This window comes from Falco cherrug, chromosome 5, assembly GCF_023634085.1.
Source record: "Falco cherrug isolate bFalChe1 chromosome 5, bFalChe1.pri, whole genome shotgun sequence".
In the NCBI taxonomy this organism is placed as follows: domain Eukaryota; kingdom Metazoa; phylum Chordata; class Aves; order Falconiformes; family Falconidae; genus Falco; species Falco cherrug.
Genome location: NC_073701.1, coordinates 60,603,221 through 60,628,579, shown reverse-complemented (window position 1 = coordinate 60,628,579; position 25,359 = coordinate 60,603,221). Strand labels below are relative to the sequence as shown.

The 25,359-nt window shown below is 39.1% G+C and overlaps 1 protein-coding gene across 7 annotated transcripts in view; it reads right to left on the bottom strand.

The window, feature by feature from the left end:
* Positions 1-25,359, bottom strand: part of NAV3 (neuron navigator 3) — a 414,479-nt gene that overhangs the window by 191,850 nt on the left and 197,270 nt on the right. For all 7 annotated transcript variants that reach the window (XM_055711535.1, XM_027808516.2, XM_027808518.2 and 4 more), the window contains exons 2-3: positions 1,076-1,193; positions 318-370 (exon numbers count right to left, since the gene is read on the bottom strand). In XM_055711535.1, coding sequence (XP_055567510.1) covers positions 318-370; positions 1,076-1,193 — 171 coding nt within the window. The remainder of the gene's footprint in view (positions 1-317; positions 371-1,075; positions 1,194-25,359) is intronic.

Below are 25,359 nucleotides of genomic sequence, written 5' to 3'. Positions count from 1 at the left end.
CTGCCCTTAAAAATGAAACTAAATTAAATTATCTGGACTATCAGAAGAACAGGTCTGCTAAGGCAGTCTGGATTAATTAGAAGTGATGAAGTTTTGCTACTGGGTTACCTCAAAACCCAAAGTTATTGAGCACAGAACTGAAGTGACAAACACTAAGCACAGGTAGAAAAAAAAAGTACCAGGAACATTATACAAGAGTTAGGACTTAACTGTAAATGTGGGACAGAATATTCACAGTTTAAATAAATCATTATTTAAAAGCATTTTAGGAAAGCGTAGAGATGCCAATATAGACTAAAAATATATTTTATTCTTACCATTTGAGACTGGCTCCGGGGACAGCCATTGATATCTTCAACCTTTTCATTTGCTAAACAAAAACAGTGAGGAGAAAAGCAGATGTAAACAATGAGATAAAACTTTCCTTTCCACCCACTGGCCAAAAAGAAGGAAAAAAAAAGACCTAAAAATAATAATTAAAAAAAAAAAAACCAAAAAGCAGAAGAAAAGCAGAAAAGACACAGCAATAAAGTGCACAGAGTTTTGTTGACACAGAGCTCCTTCCTAAGTAAAGCTCGGTTGTACAGTAACAACACTCTTGTTAGCAGCAGTTGCTTCCACATGCCAAATCATGCAAAGGGGGAAGTGCGAAGGAGGTCGCTGCTAATTCTTCAGCCCCTGCAAAATAACTGCTGACATGAAATCTTCCACAATTGTCTTTGCAGGGTCAGGATACAGTTTCAAGGCATCCCAGAAAGTATGAGCCACTCCAACTAACAAAATGCACACATGGGAGACATATGGTTTAATGGAGCGTTCATTTCTGACAATTCAAAGTGTGCAAGATACAGTTCTGGCCATTTACAGTATGGTTAAACAGCCACTTCCAAACATGCTCACATAAACATATTTTTTAATTAAGACAAGGACGAATCACACAAATATCAGAGACATATGGACCCAGTCAAATTGTATTATTCAGGGTTCATCTTATTGTTAAATACATTCAACTTGAATTATATATTCCCCCATGCAAGGAGTTAGCCCACAGTGCTTCTCTCAGCCGTGGTCTTACCGATGATCTGGATGATTTCTGCTAGCAGCACTCCATCTGCAATGTCCTGTTGCAAATCCTTGATCAACCGCTTGTGGCCAGATTTTGCTAGGTAGTGGTTAGCCCAGTCAGTGTAAATCTGCAGACCAGAGAGGGAGGGCAAGGGGGGGAGGGGGAAGAGAGAAAAGACAATAAAAATTCTTAAAACAAATGTTGGCTTGCACACCAGAACTATTCTGTATCACATTCCCATTTAAGAAGTCAGCACCAAAGGAAACAATTTTAACGTTGTTTTTTTGCCCCCCCCCCCTTTTTTTTTTTACTTTTTAACAGCCATGCACCTCCCCCTGCCATTCTCTGTTTTATTTTAACTTCAAATGATTCAGGCTGTTTCATGAGGGTTCAAACTTGCTGTGACCAAGCAAAATTCCCCTTATGACTGTAAAGGAAACTTCTGTCGTAAATCAGTCACATCTACCACAGTTCCACCTCCCACCGTGTTTCTACCTCTATGCACAACCCACCACCAACTTTCACTCTCTGGGGCTGCCTAAGAGAAAGTGATAGCAGAGACATGTGCCTGTGTTTTGGTAAGAGATCTTTGGATTGTTGCTGGTCATCCTGCACCTGGTGATTCCTCTGTGACACCTTCTGCAGCAGTCACCATGTCCCGCTGCACTGGGACAGGTCATTTGTCCCCTCGCCTACAGTTCAGTGTGCTGTAATGTGCACAGAGCAGACTGTGCACCAGATGTACAGTAGTCTCATCGCTGGAACTAGAGTAAGTATATACTCTGGAAATATGTTGCATCCTTTCTCCACCAAAAGAGGAGGGGGAGAAGGGTGAGACTGAGCAGCACCAAATACTTAGCAACAGGCAGCACAAAAGTGGCAGTTATCAACAAAAGGTTGAAAAGGACCAGCTGAACTACATCCTCCAAAATAAGGGAGGAGGGGGGGGGTGGGGTTGAAAAGAGAGGTTGAAGGCATTTCATAAGGCATATACAGACTCAGACCCAGCATTTGGTAACACTGACAGCATGCACACAAAGGGAACCAGGTTCACTTAGGGTGAGGTAAGGGGAACAGACACCTTCATCTATGTACCAAGGGAAAAGTACACCCCAAGAGATGCTCACACCATTCTGGGGTGTCCCAGCACACAGACACAGCTTGGACTAGCAGAGCTTGGCGTGGTGGTGACACACAGCTGGAGGGTATCTGTGGCCCTTGGCAGCAGGCACTGGCCCCCTTTCGTGGGGTGCCTGTGGCTGCCCTCCTTGCTCCAGAAAAAAGGACTTGTACAGAAACTCCCACAACTGTGGGATGTTACCAGTGAGAGGAAGAATATATGTAAGACAGCATCACTGTGTAAGTAGATGTAATATCTAAGGTTCTTTCTCTGCTGAGAATATTATTTGAAAATGTTGAAACTGCACCCGTTCCATAAAAACAATATGAGCTCACTTTATAAACATCCTTTCATTTAACCTCACAGACCCTTGGGAGGAAGGGGTCAGAATCCCACTTTGTCAACAGAAAAAAGAGAGGCCAAAGCCATTAACTACTTGCTTAGTTCACTAAGGAAATCTGTGATAGAGCCAGGGTGGGAAGATGGATGCAATTCCCAGTCCAGACTCTTACCCAGAGAACCAACATTCCCTTTCCACCCACAGTGCTCAGTCCACATTCACATGCTAAGGACTCCTTTGCTATCTGAGTACCTTTGTCACATATTTTCTCCCTCTTCATTAAAAGAGACAAAAAAACTTGTTTGGTCTACCCTATTTCTTCCCATATTCCTGCAGGTGGATCACCAGCTGGTTTGCCATAGCTTTCTCAACGGCTTTAGAACTTCAGATAACTCCACAGAATTAAACTGTGGAAGCAGATTCAGCTCTCCCAAAGCCAAAGGATGTTGCTGTTAGAGGGGGCCCTAAATTTCCCTGCTGCACCCAGAAGCCTGCATCAGTCATCTGTGTTTTCACTGAGAAAAGATACCAACTCTTTTTTTGCTGTTACAAATGAGGGACATGAAAGGCTCCACTAAAATGTTTTTTAAAGCCAACTGTAACTAAGAAAGTGTTTCTTCAGCTCTGTAACAATATATAATGAATGCTTCTGTGGAGACTCTAAAGATTATATGAACACATATTTAGAACAATATGAAATCATGATGATAAAAGACACATACCACACCCATAGCATCATGTATTCCCTGCTACTAATATTTCAGCTTCAGTGATTTATCTAAATATTCTCTGACTATTACTATAAGCAGAACTATTTTCTGTATTCCAATGAACTGATCCACTGGAACACAGAGAATTTAATACCCACTAATATTATTTTAGGTTAGTTTCACATTACAAATAAAAATACTTTACCAAGCATTTCCTTTTTCACTTGTCACACCCACACATAATCTGGTGTGCCAATCCTAATTTTGACTACAATTTGAACTATCCTCTCACTAAGCAGCCAAGGAAATTTTATTCTAGCAGCTGCTTTGTAAACATCTAGTATTCAAAGAAGGACTTGACCCACCCATACACCCCCTTCTTAATTTTCTTTCATCATTAATTTAAAAGTGTCAAGCATAAATAATGTAAACAGTATTTTGTTAAAAAAAGATTTATAATCCACACCATACTGAAATTCTACTAATGGTCAGTATTTTGATAGCTATGCAACGGTAGAAAACCAGCACTGGGAGGAGGCAATGGTAAAAGAGGAGGTTTTTCACTTCAGAAAAATCCTTAAAGAAATCATAACAGTGAAGAGTTGTTGACGGAGGCAATATAGCAAACCAACACCCAGTTGGCAGTGGAATGTCACATTTAATTTCCTTTCTGTAGGGATCACCACTTGCTTCTGTTTCCCCCCCCCCCCTTCCCCATAGGATGCCCTTCTCATTCATCTCATTCTTCCATCAACCCAACTGCTCAGGAGTCAGTTGTAAAAAATGAAGGGCATGTAGACAGACATATTAAATTGTAAGAATGTACACATGCCACTATATTCTTTTTACATGAAATTCTCTGATGTAAATATAGAGAAAGAAAGAACCCCTCCTCCACAGTTTTTAAGTATCATTGTAACTATGGACCTCTTAGAGATTTTATGTTTAACTCCTCAGGAAAACATAAAGCTCCAATGTGCATCATCATTGATAATACTCAGTTTGAGAAGGATAGAAAAGTCATGCAGATCAGAAGATAAAAAATCAGTAACTTCATGCAACAGACTACTTTTTATGGGTGCTCCCTTTCGCTGGGTGCTGAGCACCTCTAAGGAAGAGCTGTGTATGCTCCCCCTCTTTTCAGAACTAGAAACAGATCATTCCATCTTGCATTAACTGTGCGGTAATATTTCCCAAAAATCCTCTTATCTTAGATTTTTCTATGATGAGGCTGTTTCAGAGAAGAACTCAGACATGAGTGTTAGTTGTTGCAACACTTCCTCCCCTCTCCAGGGCTCGCTCCAGCACCCTGCCTGGCAGCCAGTGTTGGGCCAGGCCACTGGCTTACTCACTTCCCTCCCAGCTTCCGATCCTGCCGCCCCACTGGGCAGGCACGTCGGACTGGGGAGCATTTGACTCCAGCGCCAGGCTTTGACCACTGGCAACGTGTGGGAGAGGTGCTGCTATCTGCGACGCAGAGGACCACTCTCTGCAGTGTGATAATGGAACAGACTTGATGCTGTGTTTGTGTGGTCCCAGCCTCATTCCGGTGCCGGGTGATTTAACTGCTCACGACACGAAACAGGATTCAGCAGGGCAATCCGAGCCCGGGCACAGCCTGCTCATGTTAACGACGGTTCGCCCTAGCATTCCTCAACTGCTCGTCATGCTAACCTTCAAAAGAGTAGAGGAAATAAACTCTGATACCCAAATATAGTTATGAACTTCACCTCGATACTTCACACATAGCTGTAAGAAGCACAGTAGAGCTGCTTGGCAGGATCTGTAATGAAACAATACACGTCGTAATGCGGTAGTTTAACAGTGAAAGAAAGGATCTCACAGGTTACTGCCTTTCTTAGAAAATGCTTTAATCATAAACTGTAATTATACATCAGGCAGTGCTCTTTAAGACTAATACATATATAATTAATATATATAATAATTAATACTAATACTAAGTGCATCCTCTTTAAGACTAATACAGAAATGTTACCACCCACAATCAGTGCCAAGTGGGAAATGACTGATGGATTTCAGTACAGTCAGCCTAATGCAATAATAATGCACGACACTTTGCTAGTGCCTTCCACTAAATCAGCAAAACATGCTTTCCAGACACAAATGAGATCACACCTACTATTTATTATTTCTGTAGATGTAGGTTAGATGTAGGGAAACTGAGGTATAAAGGCTTTCTTGAAGGATTGTTTTTTGGGGGTTTTTGTTGTTTTTTGTTGTTTGTTTTTTTTTTTTAATGTGGCTCCCTGAAGGGCAAACAGAGCTGGGAATACAACCCAGATATTCTGAGTCGAAATCATTTCTTCTATATGCTTTTTTATTGGGTAGTTTTATAAATAGACTTGGTGGGAAAATCCATATTCCAAGAATCGGGATCCTTCTGCATACTTTTGTTTGCTTGCTGCAGAATATAGAGTTTCAGATCTGAAAATGGTCTTCTGTCGCTATTGAGAAGACAGCTTTCCATACTTAGAGTATGCCTCTGTCACTCCCTTATGTGCCAATGCTGCTGTTTGGGAAGAACAACAGTTGCTGCCAACTGAGTTATGCCAAGACCTCATGACAGATTTTCATGCCATTTAGGAGGATAGGTTATATTTGAAAAATACTTCAAAATTTGTCTGCTATATGAAAATTTCCTTCCTAAATATGTGGGAATAAGCAGATAGAACCCAGTTCTCATCACTTGTCCTTTAAATTAGTCTCTACGAGACAACTGTATCCTCATTCATTAGCACAAAATAATTGAAATGCTGTCCCCCAGTGCTCACTCTCATGTTCTCTTCTGTGCACGATACTATCCTAATACTTTTGGGTGTAAGGGAGATTTTTCAAAACTCAAATTTTTTAAGAATTCCATTTCCTAAGAGGAATCTGTAGGCAACAGCAAGATTTCCACAGATTTTTCTTTCCTCTTGTAGCAAACAAGGGCTGGAGAAATAGAAAGAAAAGTTACCCATCACAAAATATGTTGCTAGAAGTATACCTGGGTTGCAATGCTTCACAGCAATACACAATACCACTTTTTAGCACAGAAGGATTGTCTTTTATTCTATGTGTGGGTTACATCAACACGTTTCATAATCCTTTTCTTTTTTCTTTAAACATTTGGAATAAGAGGAAAAGAAAATATTACAAGGCCCCAACAACAGGATTTTAAGTCAGCCAAAGTGGAAATATGGCACTGTTACCTTAATAAAAGGGCCATGTGACTATCCAGTGTAACGTATTTACTCTGCTTAAAATGTTGCCATTGGAGACAATTGGTAGCATATAGCACTTAGAGCTTTTCACCCATAGATGCTCATTCAAATCATGCCTATAGAGGAAGAGATTGATGACTTGTTTCTGTTATTCTCCTGTATGCTACAAATGGGCCGTAACGGCTGTATATCTGTTTCCTGGGCTGTTTTCCAGTGTGTGGCCTACCCTGGATGCTGAATACCCACCAGAGCCTACACAAGTCCCAGAGCCCCTGATGAAGAGGATTTGCCAAAGAAAAGGGCATGACCACAACTCTATTTCAACGTAGCTATTCTTGGCTAATAAATTGTGGGTAGAAAAACACATGTTGGAGTGTCCCTGAAGCTGTTTGTATTTATAAAGAGAAGCTGGGCAACACATCGACTAATGTTAGAATAGAGCGAGGAAATCATATTGCAATGAGATGCCTTCTCCTTCCCACTGCCTCTACACCAAGGGAAACTCAACTGGAAGGCAGGATCTGACTGATAAGTATTTTCTTATTGAAGGTTATTTCTCTGGGTTGCAAAAGAATAATTTATTAGTTTCAGTCCTGCACTTAGCAAGGAAAAGGGCTAACTTTGAAAACAATGGTTCACATTTAGACTGTCATAAGAGACAGATCAAGAATCTAATTTATGTCTGGCTTTAACTGACTTTAGAAAACACACTGAAACTCATTTGCTATAAATAAAGCTGGGATCTGGGGTGGCACTTTTTGTAACATTAGGCAAATTACATGAGAAGAAAAAATATTTGCACAATTAAAAATATATGTCCAGAAAATGAAACTAGAATGACTTAATTTATAGGCAAGCGGGAAGTCAATGCATTTCATTTAACAAAATGAAATGAGTATTAAATGACATTCCACAAACCCTGTTTCTGAATCCCACTGAGCAAATGAGAACAATTATGAGTTAAGGAATAAAAACCATTTAGAAAGATACATACCAATTAACCAAAATGTCAGAATCCCTATAGTACAATTCTATTTTGTAAATAGCAGCATGTATCCATCAACACTACTCAGTGATTTTCAGATAAAAATACAATTAAATAAAACTTCACTAATCCCAGCTAAGAAAATGAATAGAAACAATACTCTTCAACAATCACTGGCAAGATTTAGATGACTTACCCAGCTTTAAGGGGGGTGGTTTATATTTCCAAGTTTCACTTACAGTTTGTGATATGATCACCTAAGTAACATTTGTACTGACTTAATGTACTCTCTTTCTTCCTATTTCTTCCCAAATCCCAACTCAGAATTAATTGCATACATGTGTTTGAGGCCAGTATTCACTAATGGCACATGGGCAAGGCTTTTGATGCATCTGTGCCAGACAAAAGCTAACAGTATAAGCCTCTTTGAGTATGTATTTGTGTGTAAGGTTTGCTAAGTAATTTGTTTATTGCCTAGCTAAAAACTTAACTCTTTATAGAATGAAAGGGCTCATTCATCCTTTTAGAAGAATCACACCTATTTGCTTTAGTTTAATCGTTGTTTACTGGCTGACTACAGCTACTCTTCGGTCCTGTGCAATAGCAATAACGTACCGCAGGAAGGAGCCAGATACTCATCCTGCAGCTGACTAGGACCCAACCAGCCAGCGCCTCTCTGCAGACTTCTGCTGCTGGGCAGCGGTACTTGCCAAGGGAGCGACACCACCGCCGTTATTAATATTGGCCTCGAGCTTCCTGAATTAACAGGAGACAGTACTACAGTGCCACACAAAGCAATGCTCCAAAACAATCGACCTTGATACTTTCTGTTATAAATACTCCATCTAGTTGCCTGTACAGCATGGAATTATTTCTTAGATATATTTTTTTTAATTTTAAAGTATATTTCAGCATCTGTTTAGTAAAATTACAATAAAATACAGGACATATTCAATGCAGCTTTTACATAAAACATTGATTAAATCTAGTATCTCAATTTTACTAGAGTGAGGAAGACCAGGATTCTCTGCTGGGTGTGTCACACCTGGAGACATCACTCAGAAAGTGAATCTGTCTTAGCATTTTAGTTCAGATAAGGAGTGTGTTTCTAAAGGCAGTCTCCTGTCACAGTCTCCTGTCACTTGTGCTCTCTCAGAGATCCCCTTCACTTGAAATGAAATGGAGAGATATGCTTCAAGAGCACGCTGAATGCACTGCATTCACGAACCAGCATTTAGTCCGTGCAACAAAAGGAGAACTAATCCAAGTAACCCTCCATCCCCAAAATGTGTACCTTAGATTCTGGTTCCTTAGTACCAAACTGGTTTTCCTTACAAAGAAAGCTTTCCCACTAATGTTGACATACATGTATCCCAGAAGTGATGATGGAGAGGGCGTATGTGATAGACAAAGCTGCTGACTGTCCTGAATGGTGAGACACACTGAGATGCTTCTGTAAGCTGGTGTGATGCTACAGTAGTGACAGATATAAGAGAACATGCTTTGGTCTTCATAGCAGGGATGTGTGAAGAAATTAATTTGGTCAAAAGGACAATGCCAGCATTCTCTAATTTAAATAAACTAACTGAAATATATGAAATTCCCTCTCTCTCCTGTATGTGTACACACACTTTAACATCATCCAAGCCTGCCAAAGCTTGGGCCATGGCTGTCTCTGACAGTTTCTGGCTAAAGAGTTCTCCCTTGGAAGAAACAGCTGATATGGGAAGGAACACCTGTGCCTGTCCAAAGGAAGAATCATAAAAAGAAAGCCATATTTGCACTTTTCTGGGCATCTAGGACAGCAATAGCAATGATGGCCCTCCACCAGAGGCCCCATTCCATTCCCCTGAATGAGACTTCCTATACTTTAAACCTGTATGAATCTTACGTCCCATACGTGTCACTGCCAGGATAAGTTTCATGACCAGTCCTGCATTCACTTTAGTAAATAAAACCACAGTAAGTAAAGTCAAGTTTTTAAAAGTAAAGGGAAATATGAACTGAGTTTTGCACAAAGATTTCCTTTGTGGCTCACCAGTATCACAACACAGAAGAACAGAGAAAAAACTTCAACCGTCTCAGGCCTGACTGGGAATCATGAAGTAATTTGCAGAACAAAAACATCCCTGCTTTGTTGATGCCTGTTTTGTTCATGAGCAAGAAGCCACTCTTGGGTATCAACCAGACCATTCCTAGATGGACTGGGCACCTGCTTTAGAAAAGCAGCAGTGGGGCTCCTCACATGAAGTTGAGGAGATTCCCCTGTGAAACTACTCCAGATTTTCCATCAGAGCTCGTTTTAAGGATTTATAACTTGGACAGATGCATTCTTTCCACACTGTGATTTGCCATTAAAGAACTTGGCCCAAGGAACAAAATAACCCTCTTTTCCAGCACTTCTTTTTAAGTGCAGAAAGGCAAATTTCTCGATCTATGAAGATGCAAAAATATTAAGACATACTTTTGTTCTTTTCTTGTGAGAAAACAGTGGCAAATAAGATCGCAATGGACTTTAAATACAAAGTCTCCCTCTAGCTTGTACTTTTTGAGGCTTAGAAACTCATTTGAATTGTCTGGTTTCCTCATGTGGAAGAATAGCTTTGCAAATCAAAATAAACAAAATAAACTGTTTACTTTTTGAGCTACACTTTTTATAAAAAGACACTTTAACTCCTGCATGATTTTATCTGGACTTTGATGTTTAAAAGTTGTTTGTCACCAACTCTGATTTTAATATGAATAAATATGTTGCACACATTCAGCACACCAGTGAGGTGCTAAAGGTAATGCAACATTAATATTAAATAAATACATTAATGATTTCAGGTGTAAGTGATCTGAGCCCCTTTTACTGTCATTAATTTCTGTTAAAATAGGTCTTGGTGGTGAATGCGTGAGTGCTAATGGTCACATGTCCACAACCATTTTGCCTTTTGCTACCTAGCTGAAGCTTAGGGAAATTATACTTACACAGATGATAGCCTACACACATACTTCCTCAGTTCAAGCAATGAAAGACAGTGTTACAGGGCTTGAAAGACTAAGTTAAGCTCAGTAAAACAGAATGCCACTTTGGCCACCATTGAAAGCACTGTCCATAATAAAGGCCTGCCCATTCTGATGATGATAATACTTAAATTAACATTCATCCAAAACAATAGATTTTATGTATGAAGTAAATTTTGCCAGTCAGTAATCCTAAATAGCAAAGAGAATATAATAATCTTATCATAGTTTTGAAAACAGAAGGCTTTTCATCCCAAATGAGATTAAATATTATAATCTTCCTCATTTCTTAACAAAAGACCTGCCTCATATACAGCTTTTAAAACACAACCAGATCTGGAAGGATCATACAATGGAAAGAAAAAGATTCTGGACTTGTACTAAAAATGTTCTGAACACTCGTCCTTTCTATTGTAAAAGGGGAATCTGCCTAAACACCTCTAGTGAAGGCTCTGGCTGCACATCACATGAAAATGGCAGCATCTCAAGAAGGGAGGTCCTTATGATCTGGGAACTGTCTTCCATCTGTGTTCAATCTGCAGTCTCCCATGCAAATCTGACATATTACCCACCTTTTGTGTTCTGCTACACACTTCTATAGGACTACAGTGTTCCTCAAAGTATCATCAAAAATACGTGATTCATCATTTAAAACTTTTCCACCTACAATTTATTTGTGAAAACAATGAAAAATGCCTCTTAGATCAGTATTAAAATAGCAACATCAAGATCTACTCCTATTGGCACAAAAAAACCCCAGAAAATCAATCCAGCAACAGTTAAATGCACCACTTCTAATTAAAGAATTTTTTAATACCAAACTAGCACGTTCTTATGCTGAATACTGACATACTGATATGTGAACTTCAGGTCTGAATTCCAAAGAAGTTTAGATAATGGATAATTACTAAGATGGATAATGACCTGAAGTTGTCTTACATACAGATAAGCCCTGACAGAAGTGAACATTCAAGTTAGTTATTGAGGCTTTGAGGCAAGTGAGGTTTAAGCTCTGCTCACACACACACACCTTTGCCTGAGCATTGGACTCTATTGCTTCAAATGAGCATCCAAACCATGACATCTAGATCTCTGTCCTCCTACAAACACAATGCGGATTTTTTCCTTCTTAGTGTTATATCACAATAAAATGACATGAATTTTCTGACAGAAATAAATGACTAGACAATGTGGGACCGAACGCTGGAAAACACTTCCAAGTCGTGGGCATACATGCAAACTGAAGGGTTTGTTGTCACTCACTCCAGGCACAGACAAATACAAATCAAGTGATCTGTTTGGAGTCTACTACATAGCTAGAATAGCAAGAGGCTGATACCTGAAGAAAAGAAAGGAGAGAGCTGTGTGAAAATGGAAGCTCAGCAACTACCTGACATTTTTGTTTTTCTTCCCTCCTATAGCCACCACCTGACATGTAAGTACAAATGATACTATTAGCTCCAGGCGTACAGTGAGGGGTTTTCTTACTTCAAGGCCAAATCCATATCTCTTATGACACAAAACAGTTGGTGCTTTTGTGTTTGAGGTCTGTTCTCTGGGTTCCCATGACTGGCTGTACACAGGACACCCACCACCCTCTTCCTCAAGGAATTGTTCTCCTCATCTGCAACTCTTCACTTGCTGTCCTGTGTTTCCTTTTAAAATACATATTCTAGTGATACCGTCTCTTGGATAACAGACTAGAAATTAAGGCTAGGGATCGACCAGCTCACTTTAAAGGGCCACTGCCTTCAAATGTAATTAAATCCGTATCTTCTACCTCCCACGCAATCAGCCCTTGGGACTAAAGACTTCTGTAAAGGATTAGGAAGGGCATACTCTCATTGCAGCCACACCACTATGAAGAAAATAATTCACGATTTGGGAAGCTGTGAGCAGGAAGCAGAGGATGAAGAAGAAAGGGACTCACTGAAAACACAAACAAAATAACACTGCTGGCTAAAGATTACAGCACTCATTTTGGACAGAGATTGTGCTCCAGCCCTTCCTTCCAAGACCCTTTCTGTATTTTGTCCTACTAATGTAAGTGAGGAACAGAAATGGTTATAGTAAAAGCAGCATCCTGTCTCCTCTCAAATGAGTCCCTAAACCAGTAGCTAATCACCTTGTCTCCCATCTCACTATGTGCTCAGTTGTTTTCCTGGACTGTGGTGCAGGATGGTACTAATGGCACCACCAGCTCAGGCAACTGTCTGAGAAGGCTGGCACTCCAGGAGAGCCCACACAGCTGCTTTAACTGTACAGAAGCAAGTGGACTATTACTTTGGGGACTTCCATTAACAGCTCTCCATTTTGTCTGCTTCTTCAGAAAAAGCAAAACTACTCTCTTTGACCTTTCCCATTACCCTTCTAACTACCTGATAAAATAAGAAGAAAAATAATTCAATCATGCTAGTTTTGGTTTTGGGTTTTTTTTGTTGTTGTTGGTTTGGGTTTTTTTTGGGTTTTTTGTTTGGTTGGGGTTTTTTTTGGTGTTTTGTTTTTTTGTTGGTTTGTTGGCTGTTTGTTTTTGGTTTGTTTTTTTGGGTTGTTTTTTTTTTTTTTAAACCAGGAAACAATTATTGCCAATGAATAATAAATACTTTATTTTGGAACACTGGGTTGTTGAGTGTGGGGTTTTTTGCCAGCTCTAACTTTTTGTTACAGTAGGCAGGTGCTTATTTCACCTGCCCTTTAAATAAACTTTGCTGGTAAGGTGCTTGACTCTGTTGAGCCAACGCTGCTTCTGAGTGTTCTCAAAAGTACAATTTCATGTCTGTACAGATCCATAATGTAAAAACCGGGGATGGCTATAGACAGACTATAAGTGCTGCCAAAATAGGCAGCTGCTGAGTGGGAGTTCTGAGGATGAGAATGATGGATATAGGCACCTAAAATGCAAGCAAGGTAGGTCACAGGAACATAAATTCTTTGGAGGAGGAGGGAAGGTCATATTTCATATTTCAGAAATTACTGCAGAAAGGATATCCTTTGTTAAAAGTCCAACCATTTACTACATTATTTAGTGCATAAAATAAGTATGGAACAGAACAGTCCTTAAAACAAGTTTTTCCTTCAATTCTTACAGTTGTTCTTGAAGGCCTCTGAAAATAGAGCACTGCCTTTTTTAGTAGGACTTGAATGTCTCTCATTTCAGATGGAAATGTACCGAGAAATGTTTTGAAGGAACTTCCCGAACACATATAGAACCCAAATACATTTTTATTCCCCTTTTTATTTTTTCTTCTTCTTAAGAATTTATACATTTGGGAACTACAAGTTAGAGTGGAAAGAGCAGTTTGGAATTTTATCAAACTGATGTACCTCTTAAGTTGTGCAGTCCCACAGAAAGGCTTCTCAAGCATTGCACCAGGTGGCTTTGCTCTCAACTTCCCTGGGCACGTTCATGTTACTTCACCATCAGTAATAAAAAGCCATACTTACTTCAATGCTTCATTTTATGTTCCTATCATTATCTTGTTACAGATTATAAATGGTATTGGCATTATCTGCCTTAATAATTATTCCTGAGTCCCAGCAGCAAAACTCGTTTAAGTCTCAAGCTCTGATTTAGAATCTGCTGTACCACTTAAGTTTCATCTATGCCTCTTTGACTGAAAAAGATGTTTCATACATTAAAAAAGAATGAAAGTGGGCAACTGGCTTCTCTAGCGTGTTCTTTTTTAGTCAAACAATCCCAGCTAGCCTAAATAGATTTAAGTGAGTCTCTTGCAAAATATGTATCCCTTCGTTGTGTAGATGAATGTACTGTATTTCTTCAACTTCAAATCCACAGAAGTATTTTCTTATAAAGAGTTATTTATCACAGTGCAGAACAGGTGACTTCGGTACATGTCAAACAAACTTGCAGGATTTGGATCCCCAAGGAACACTGTAAAATGTCTGAAAATATTGTAGTAAAATACATGATCTAGCATATGAATGATAAAGGGTCCTGTATTGTAAGCCATTTAAAAATATTCTATCCTAAAAATGGTTTTTAAAATGTTCGCAATGACACTTGGTGATACAACACAGTACTGTAAATAATTATCTTAAGAACAGTATATTTCAGTTAATTGTGTTAGCATGGTCCAAATTCTGGTCACACAACAGCCACAGTGATACAGAGGGCACATGACAATGCTGCATAATCAGCCTTGCAATGATATTCAACCGAAAAACTGTCCACATAGTAAGAAACCCATCTGAATTTGTCTGATGTGAAGCAAAGGTTATTTTAAAATGATAGCATGTACATATAATTACATGTTGTCCACTCTTTGCAAAACAGATGTTTACGAGTTTCCTTGTAAGTTACTTAAACTTAAGTTTACATGAGAGGTTCACAGATGCCCTTCAGCAGTCATTAGGCAACTATTAGGCAACGATTTTTTCTAAAGAGCACAAAACCCCACAACATATACTTTGCATTTGGATGGGTTGTTTTAGCTTGTGCTATGAAAACCTAAGGACACAAGAAGAAGTTCAAGACTTGAGAAAATTTCTGAAGTCCACAGGTGGATAGTAGGTAGGTTATTATTTAATTGTTTTAGCTACATTTATTCCAATCATTGAATACACACTATATAAGCAGAGGTCATGACAAATCTAACAACTGAACGAATACCAAGGCCATGTGCACAGAGACTACAAAAATTAGGGAAGGTGTGATGTTGGAGCAGAACTTGTAGGGTTGTGCAAGTCCTCTGCTGTGTGCACACCCCTCAGTGCCCTTCATGGGAACATGCAGTTCAAACACCCCAGACTAGTTATGCCTTTCCCAGTTTCTTATGCCATTTATTCAACTGACTGGACCATCTGAATTTTGCACAAGCAAGCCTTTTTTGTGGAAATCTGTCAGAATCTCAGTTTGCAGGGTAACCCAAACACTTCTAAACAAGCATCGTGTATTTATTCACTCAAAGTCAGGAGGCAGAACAAAAGCTTAAAGCAACAAACAGTTTTCTTTTTTCCATTGCCTAAGTTTTCAATGTTCCTTGAAAGCATTTGTAAAGTCACTTCAGGCTGTTCTTTATTCCTGGCTGGATGGTGCTGGCTCTTGGCCTCCTGTCACTGTGACTGTGGAGTTTTTAGAGACCTATGCCAGACACAACATGGCCAGGTCCACTCTAAACCTGCCCATGTGCGCCTTGCACGAGAAATAGCCTCTTAAACCCTGAAGCAGTCCATGGGGATTCTGAAACTGCAGGACCTCTGTATTCAGCTCTCCTGAGGAAGTGGATTGGAAGCACTCTGCCCCTTTGAACACCACAGTGGCTTTTGTAAAAAGCCTCAACAACCTTTAAAAATAGTATTTATTATATTTGTGCCCTCCTGTACCTACCAGCTCTTAGTGGTGCTTCTCCTTAAGATCATCTTTAAGCTTCAGGATGCCCTTTTGTCTTACTCTCTTCCCTCAGCTTTGGGAAGAATAAACTGCCCTCAGCCTGGACAGAACCAAGATAGAAAATATTTTCTAATAATTACTTCTCCTTGTTTTGCGTGAAAGATTATTTTTGCTATGACTTTGCCTTTGTCACTTAGTTCCTTTAACACATTCAATAAGGTAATCTGAGGGACAAATACTTCTAAAAAAACCATACAGCCATAATTACCTGGAAGCAGATACAACAACCTATTCACATCAAAAGCAGTAGCTGCACATAAATACAGAAAGCACCTAAGAGATAAGAAAAAGGAAAAGAACTAACAGCACTTCTCATCATACCCTTCTCTGATGAGAAAGTTCAGGAGTTATGACACTGCAGTAAGAACAGAACTTGTATATGGTCTTGCTCTTAAGCCAGAAAAAAAGTGGCTCTCAAAAACTTTGCTGACCTCAAAACATCATCCTGTATTCTGTATAGTAATGTAGGCATACTTACAGTAAGCATTTTTTAACTATGTTTCACAGACCTTAAAAAGCAGTCCACTGTCTCATGTATGATGTGTTGTAAGTATTAATACACAAGGAGGGAGTGTTCCATATGGTACCAAATATTGAGAACTAAGAAAGAAAACAATTAGGAAAGAAGATACACTTTCATCAAAGATCCTTATATCAAAGGTTTCATCACTGTTTTTTTCCCTTGAGATAAGGCTGACATCTCTTACGATGTCTCTCTGAAGATATCTCTAAATTAAGAGATAAGGTATATCTCTAAAAGACAGCTAAGCATAGTTTTGCTTGGAGCAAAGGCAAATGGAAGGCCTCTCAGAGATTCAAATAAGTTTGGCAGAACGACTTTCTTAAAATTGTTTTGGATGCGATGATAGACAAAGAAAAACAAAAAAGAGTGGACTAGAAGAAGCAGAGACAAAACTCAAGAACAAAAAAACCACTGCAGCAATAAAAAAAAAAAATAAATTAAAAAATGACAGAATAACTAGAGTGGTATCAATGTGCAGAATAAATAAACATTTCATGTTAAGGTTATGGCTGAAACAATCTCAGGATATGGGCAAGGAGATTGCCCCAGATTATTTGTTGGTTGGTTGTTGGTTTTTTTCCTTTTAAGATAGAAGGGTGTTGTAAGTTCAATGTAAGGCAGAAAATAGCATTTAAAAAATTCTCCTTTTTTTCCTTCTTCTGCGAGTAAGATTTGAAATTTTTACTAGGTGTTCACATCAAAGAGTTACCAATGTACTTCAGCAAAACCATTTACCAGAACACCCACTGTCATCACACCAAGCACAAGCAACATCCTCTTCACTTCCATCAAGAATATCCAACTACAGCATATACTGATGCAAAAAATAAGTAACATCCCTCTCCTCACAAAGGAATTAAAATGCATTCATCTGTTTTCATTTGGATCTTTCACTAAAATTTCTGGGGTTTGGCCTCCTCCTACCTATACCACAAGAAATCAGAAATAGCTTCACTGAAGACAACATATAAACAGAAGGATTTTTGTATTTAGGGTAAGAACTAGGGCCTGGAGCTAAACCAACCAAATCTCCCTTTGGCACTGCTGCACAAATGGAAGTGTTCATCACAGCTCATTGTAAGCTTATGGCACTAATGAGTATCTGATGCCATGTCTTGTCTGCAGGTACTTTAAAAGCTGAGTTGTTTCTACATTGGATCAACTGCTTTGCTAATGCCATTCAAAACCTTGTGCTGCTCTAATCCTTTTTCATTTGGAATTAGGTGGTATGACCTACTTTCCCTAACACTGTCACCTTTGCCAGGCATCAAAATCAGTTCAAGGCATGCAGACAAAGCCCAGCATTCCAGAAGCATGCAAAAGCTGGGAAGAGATCTCTCGGGACAGGGGTAGCACTGAGGCCACAGGGTGACTCAGGGGAAGCACTGAGGTACAGGACTTGAGGTGACTAACCATGGTGGGGAAGGAATGTCACCACCCACAGGCACATCATGCGAGTCAGTCAGCCAGAGCTTAATGACTCGGAGGATGAAGGGGAGCAATAGCAGTGGGCGTTTACACAGGAAGGAACCTCTGGAACAGTGGGGAATGGCACGCACTCCCAGCTCAGTCCTCTTGTGCCCTCCCACTGCTCCCATACCTGAGCAGCTCAGATCAACACACCAACGTATTGCAATGGAATATATCAAAGAATATATACTTCGCAAAGCTATGCTTCAATATTTCTGGGTTTTGCATATCTATTTATGCATGTTCCATTTATACATGCATCATAACAAGTTTGTCTGGCATGGAAATAAATATGTCTGATCATTTCAAGTCAGTAATATTCAGGTACAAGATAATTTCATCCAAAATGCAGGCATCTAGCCCCAGGTGACATTCTAGGCTTCATCAACAATCCACGCCCAGAGAAACACAAAACTATGAAGCAGTTTAACTCATGCAGGAGCCTAATACAGGAAAAATTAATTCATCTCTGAAGGTGCCTTTCAAGAACGACAAAAGCAACCTAGAGGACTAGTTTAAATTAGTTTCCTAATTTTTAGATGACAAAAATTAGTGAGACTACTCCCATCTGTAGTGCACAGCTATCTTTAAACTCAAACTTTGACTCCAGTTGGCTCTGGAGGCATCTGACTAAGTATTTGTAAGCGGAATAGGAGGATCTATCGAAAGAAACAGTGCACAGCAGATCCCGCTCCTCATGTTTTTACTGTTTGTGAAAACTGTGTGAATTTATCTGTTGATTTCTACTGGGGCAAGACTGAACGGAGCACATCTGTTATGGACTGAATTGTTCCTGCAGAGGGACAGCAGGAATTTGCAAAGCAGGAGCTTGTAGAGAAGCAGCTATTCCAGGAAGGGCACACCGATTCCCTAAACATCCATATCTCACTGTCTTCTTTCTGTTTTTCTAGCTGCACAATCAAAAAGCATCTTAGGCCTGGCACATACATTGATATAACCAAGCTGGTCACATATTCAAATAAGTATATGCATATTTAGCAGGAACTGTAGGCTAGGAATAAAAATACAGGGAGAGTTGTTGAGAATAGGATTTCACAATGTGGCAAGACCTCTGTTTGGGGGCTTATCCCACTGAAGGAGGTGATATGGAGATTAACAAAGTAAGAATGCATACACATCTAGCTAGATGCCTAATAATTCAATGCTTAAGTAATCCTTTCCTTCCCACATGGCAGTAGCTCCTTGTTATTCCATCACCCTAGCACTGTGGCCTCAAGTACGTTGCTGCTAACATCTTTCTTGCCAGCTACCTAACCCCTTTAGGTATTACTGTATCTTACCAGAAAGGCAAGAAAACAAAGATGCAACACACGCACTCATCTGTGCTGAATATCTGAAAGTTCTCAGTTTGCCTATGTGTCAATTCAGCTCTTTTTTTAATGTTTTTCTTCTTTTACGATTAACAAAGGTATTGGAATAGAATTTAAATACATCTTTATCATGCAATTTGACTCCGATACTTAAAATTATTTAAATATTGAGGATAAAAAACCTTACCATTTTGAAGATATTAAAACATCTTATTCATAATAAGGAACAATTAGGTGGTTTTCCATTATCTAGGTCCCATTCTACAGTTTAAAATATGTCTTTATACCATAGCTTTATGGAAACTAAAACATCCTATTCAAGTTTCCAGATTTCACTGCAAAGGCCTAGTTTGCCATTTCTATCTTAGGTTTTTTGGCAACTCTAAAAAAAAGTTATTTTTTTGCTTTCAGTTCTGGACAAACACAATCAAGCTATTCCTTTTCTATATATATATTATTATAGGCATGCATTAAACTTAGACCACTTTTTAGGAAACACTGAGATTAAATATTACAGACAAAACACCACCACATTGCAGCAAAAGTCAAATAGCACACTGTCAACAGCGTTAACCTGATAGAGCACAGAAATGCAGTCAACTGCTATCAAGATCAGTTTATTCCATCTATGGAAATAAAAAACTAAATATGAGAAATAAAGTAATAGCAGTAAAATACTCTAGAGCTATTCATCCTTTCAATACAAAAATATAAAAATGTCAAGCAGTATTAATACATATATATGTCATACACGGAGCACATACAGATGAACAGAATAAACTGCTTTCATTCTCCTCTGATCCTGAGCCAGCTCTGTATCAGTCCAATATTTTGGTGTAAATTAATGTAGCCTTAAAACTGCTTCACCTTGTGCCAACTGTTTAAAGCATCCTGTAGTTTTCACAAATGATGGGACTGCAAGCAATCCCATTACACCAACTATACCTCGTCTACCAGCAGGCACGGTTCTCCACGGTCAACAGCCTCCCCAGGGCCCCCATCGAGTCATAACCATCTTATCTGGTGCTAGTGTTGCTCTGGGTCCCACCAAGTCTGACCTATCATTACCCATCTGATTATACAATAACGCAAACTTCATAGTCTGGCACTGGGGGAACATATTCAGGGAAAGGGTCATACTTTGATGTAGTGCTTTCAGCTCCATTTAAACAGTAAATACATACATAACTAAAGTTGCTGGTAAGCTTTATTTCAATGTAAATCCTTGATGAGAGAAAAGGAAGGAAATTATCAGTGCAATTAGCTGTGGTCCATTCAAGTATCAATGCCAACTTTTTGAGGAAATCAATAATTTACTGAAATAAATGTTCCCAGCCTGGTTTCCTAGGACATTTGTTTCCAGGCACGCATTTTATTTACACAAGGGAAAACTATGAGCATATAAAAATTAGTACCTTTGTAGACAAACAGGAACTGTAGGGTTCTTGCTGTGTGTTTGTTTGTCACGCTGTGTACAAGGAAACTGTACAATCTGTGGTGCTTCTTGAAGGAGTCACTCAAATGCCTAAATGAGTGTGAAAACTGGAAGGAGTATGATAAAAGTATATTAAATAGCACCTTAGATTATTATGGGAGTGGTGTATTTTCTTGGCTTGAACTTTTGGCAGAAAGAAACTGGAAAGGTTTATTTGGTAAAATCTGGACCCCATATACATTTTCAATTGCAGAGTGTTTCACATGGGGTAAGAACTACATCAGATTGCTCACAGCCAAGGAGAAGTACGCTGTGTCGATATCCACTTACACTGACAACTGAAGTGTTTCAGATTGCGGGAAAGAATGGTACTATTATCCCAAGACATACCAAAGAGGTAACCTACTGACATAAGCCAACTTCTGTTGACGTGCAGCTGTAACCCTTTTCCTACTCTCAATTTCCTTTTCAAAACAGTGGCATCCTCTGTACAGCAACAATTTCACTTGCTGCTGGACTCTTGTTCTCCTGAATGTCTCCACGCTCCCATTCACTATTGCTTCAAGAGCAATTTTGGTCAAGTCATTTTGTACTTCAAAGCCACAGATGGTTACAAAACACTATTAACTCTAATGAGACCCTTTCAAGAGAAGCTTTCTGTAAACAAAATGTGTGTCATCCATAACCAGCTCAGAGCCATAGCATATTCTAAGTGGGTACCTTTAGCTAACAGCATGTATTTGCGACTGCAACTTAAACCATCCAGAGTATTACCCATGCCATCCTCTAAAAAAAAGGAACTTAAATTTTCAATATGTTCAACATTACTTTTTGCATCCTACCACAATTAAGTATAAAATGAGATCAACAACTTTGTTCCACAAGGCTAAAAGCATTAATAAAAGTACCCAAATGGCATATGAATAAATCTATTGACAAACCTCCTAGGACATACCGTAAGCCAGAATCTCATTGAAGATGACATTAAAATTTAGCAAAGCGAGCACCTGCTTCTCTGCTTGGAAAAAGTTGATATGAATACAGATCAGCCAGAGAAAAGAAAACCTTCCCCAGATCAGGTCAGAACTACTTTCTCAGCTCCTGCCTTTTGAACGTGAAGCAAGAAATCAGTCTTGCACCATGAAAGGACCACTGTAAAATAAAGAGATTTATCTCTGATTCTGAAGTATTACGTAGAGCCTATGTAATAAGAAACATTTCACATTTTCATATTGATAATAGGAATTTGACTGTCTTGGGTTGTTATATTTGTAACAGCAAATCAAGTAAACCCACTATGATAATCAGTAGAAGTTTTTAAAGTTTTCTCTTTCAAAAGCTTTACTGACTTACATATGCAGTTTCTCTCGACCTACTGTGCTAACAGGGAATGATGTTTTGCCATTAGGCGGAGGCATAGCCTCATCTACTTTGTCTTTTCTATAGTGCTTGTTACTGTGACGCTGTTCAGTTTGGTAATATGAAAAGCAGCAAGTCCCTGCAGATGTGTACAACACTGTTCTGCCAGCCAGTGATCTTTTACAAATTAATTTTAAATTAATCTTCCCCTATGCCAGAAATCATCATTAATGGTAGACTGAAACTTAGTGTTTAATACACTGGAATGCATAATCTACCAACAATTATGTAAAGGACTGAAATTCAGTTCTGCGTTCCTACGTATTGAGTACTCTATACATGGACTTTTACACTGATCATGCAAGTGGCACAATATTAGGAAATGATGAAAATTTCCAACTCTTAAAAGGAAGCGCTGCAGACAGGGAGATGTAAACTAACCAAACAAAAATATTAATGTCAACAATGAAACAAACAAGCAAGATACACTTGTGGGAAGAGTGAAGGAGAGGCATAAATATTGTGAAATGTTTTCCAAAGCAAAATTCTGGCAAAAAAATAGAGGAAAAACCTACCAACTAGCTAGCTGGTCTATCAACTAAAAATCCATTCTCAGTCTTTGAACTTGGTCACAGCTCTGCCTGTTTAATTTTCAGCCAAAATAGACAGGGCATGGCAGTTGAGAGGCCCAAATATCATAGCATAGTCAAATATATTAAAATTATAGTTTTATTTTTATTTGGTATGAGGAAATATCTGCTGCACAAATATGACAGGTTGCTTTTATTCTGAGATATGATGGAAATCCAAAGAACTGTAGCAAAGGCTGAGCTGAAAATTCTGCTCTAGAAATACCAGGAATATATTATAATTTTAACACTCACCTTAAACTCAAGAAACTGCAATACCATCAAAATACCCATCAATTTAGGGGGAAAAAAACACCTTTTACAAAATGTATTAACCAAAAGTGAAAAAAAAATAAAACTAACATGACTACATGGGTAAGAAAAGCAACAGCAAGAAAGAAGTGAGCCAGGGAAAAGTAAAGCCATGAATCTTGTCCCACCCACGCTACCAACTTCACAGTGCAGTAAGAAAACAAATCAGAACAGGGGGAGGAAACTAGGCCGCTGAGCCAGGAATATGTTTTTGATGAAAAAATTAGTCCTGTTTCATCCAAATGTTCAAACACCTCTCAAAGCAGGCCAGATGTTAGTTGGAGCAAATTAACAACGTGCTGTATGTGCTTTTAGTCCATTCTGCCTCTCATTGTATCGGCCATTTTCCCCTAAAGGCTCCACACTGCGCCAGTCAGCTCCTGGCTGGAAGGGGCTCCTCATGCAGCCGAACAACATGGGTCCTTAAGCTGCTGCTGCTACAAAAGCTCCTGAGCCCTTCTCATGAACCACTATAAAGCACTTTTCCTTGGCAGCACAACAGCTTGAATTTAAGGGCAGGACCTGTGTCCTGTGCTTGGGAACCTGTGGAACCATCTGAATGTACTCACCTCATCCATGCTTTCCCAAGAACAGCCCGCACCTTTTTTATCCTTGAGGTCTATCATTTCATTTTAATTGCATGGAAGCTTATACAGTCTTATATGAGCTTCAGATTCCTTTCTCAACATACTGTAGGGCCAATCAAGGTTTCTAAAATGCTGACAACAATAAAAGTTCAGTATTGCATCTCCTGAAGAAGAATAAGGGATAGTCTGAAGCACCTTGGCTTAGCAAGCAGAAGGAAAATAGTTCATGACATTTAATGCTATTTTAACAACTGGAATTTGCAGGAAAAAAAAAACCAACCCACCTCTGTTTCCCAGTAGCCTGCCCAATATCTGCAATTCCACCAACAAGTCCTTTCCTTTTGGCACCTGTTACATTCCCCAAATGGCTCTTAGAGCCAGTGCAGCACCACTAATGAGGAGAAACAGCTAGAGGGTTTCAACTTCCACACTGCCTCTGAAATGCATTTCAGAAACAGCAGCAGCTGTAATGATTTAAACTATAGCATTCCCCCAACCCAGAGATCCAAAAATATTCTAGAAGCAGCTAAACAAAGTACCATGTATGTTACTAATTAAAGTACAAAAGCATCAAGGAGCCCTACAATACTCCAGGATCCTCCATGCAGCTATATAAATGGGGAATACAAAGTATTTCCTGCTTTAGATATATAAGATCTAGCTACAAGACATATTCAGGACAACAGCAGACATGACTACACTGTAAAGTGCAGGTACACTCAAACTGTATTTCCCTGCAAATATGCCTGAGTGGTACACACCCTGTCCCTCAGGGAATGAATCCTAGTCTCCAGTTGTGGTGGTTTAATGCTTGTCTGGTGTTTAATTACTAATCCACATGGCAAAGTGCAACACAATGTGAGAGTACTGAGTCTGAGTCCCATCACTGGAACAGGGTTTCTACCTTGCCAAAGGCAGCATCATGCGGGCATGCACATGGCAGTAACGTAGGTCACTACCATAGACATTTCCCACGCGTCACCAGCACAGTGAACGTCAAATTTTTTTTTAGGCATCATATTCAACATGTTTTAACACTCAAGTCATACAGGCTTAATCAAGACGTATAGCTTATTTGGCCTGCTTAGAAGGCAGTTTTCACGGCTAATCTGATAAATATAAGAGAACTCCAAATGAGTTACATCTTATTTCTTACACTATCAAAAAAAAAGTCCTCCTCTTGTTCCATGTTGAGATTGGAAGTTATTTAATACCTATTTTGTTAGAACTTATATTCATAATATATTTCTAGCTAAGAGTCTTCTACTTATTTTTTTTTATATTTCTCACAGGAATAATTGCCATGTATTTTTTAGCACATTAATAATGTCAGCTGATCTGCCCAATCTCACTCATGTTTTCTCTCACTTCTTTTGGATTAATTTTAAACTATTTTTAAATGCTACTTTGCCCTCTTGAGAACGGCTGTCGAGATTTTTTCCAACCATGCTCATCATCTTTTGAAATTTCACTCATTCAAACCCTCACATCATGAGTGGCTTGGCACTGAGCATGGTTTAATTATTATTTTAAAATATTGGCAATTGAAGCCAGAAAGGGAATTGATTAACATCACTATGTCATCTAATTAAATATATATCTTATTTTACAAGCTGTCACCAAAAATTAATATGCTGGAATCCTGCTGAATACTCTGCTGAGCCAATGACACAAAGGCAAGGGGGGGGGGGAAGGCATGCAGAAAACAACTACACTCCTTCTTAAGCAGTAAACATCCTGAAAAAGAAATTTCTGAAGGTGTTGCACTCTGAGAAAATCCTCCTCTTCCAGACCACTGGTTGCCTATCCTAGATCTGAAACACCAGGTGATAAACCATCTGAGAAATCA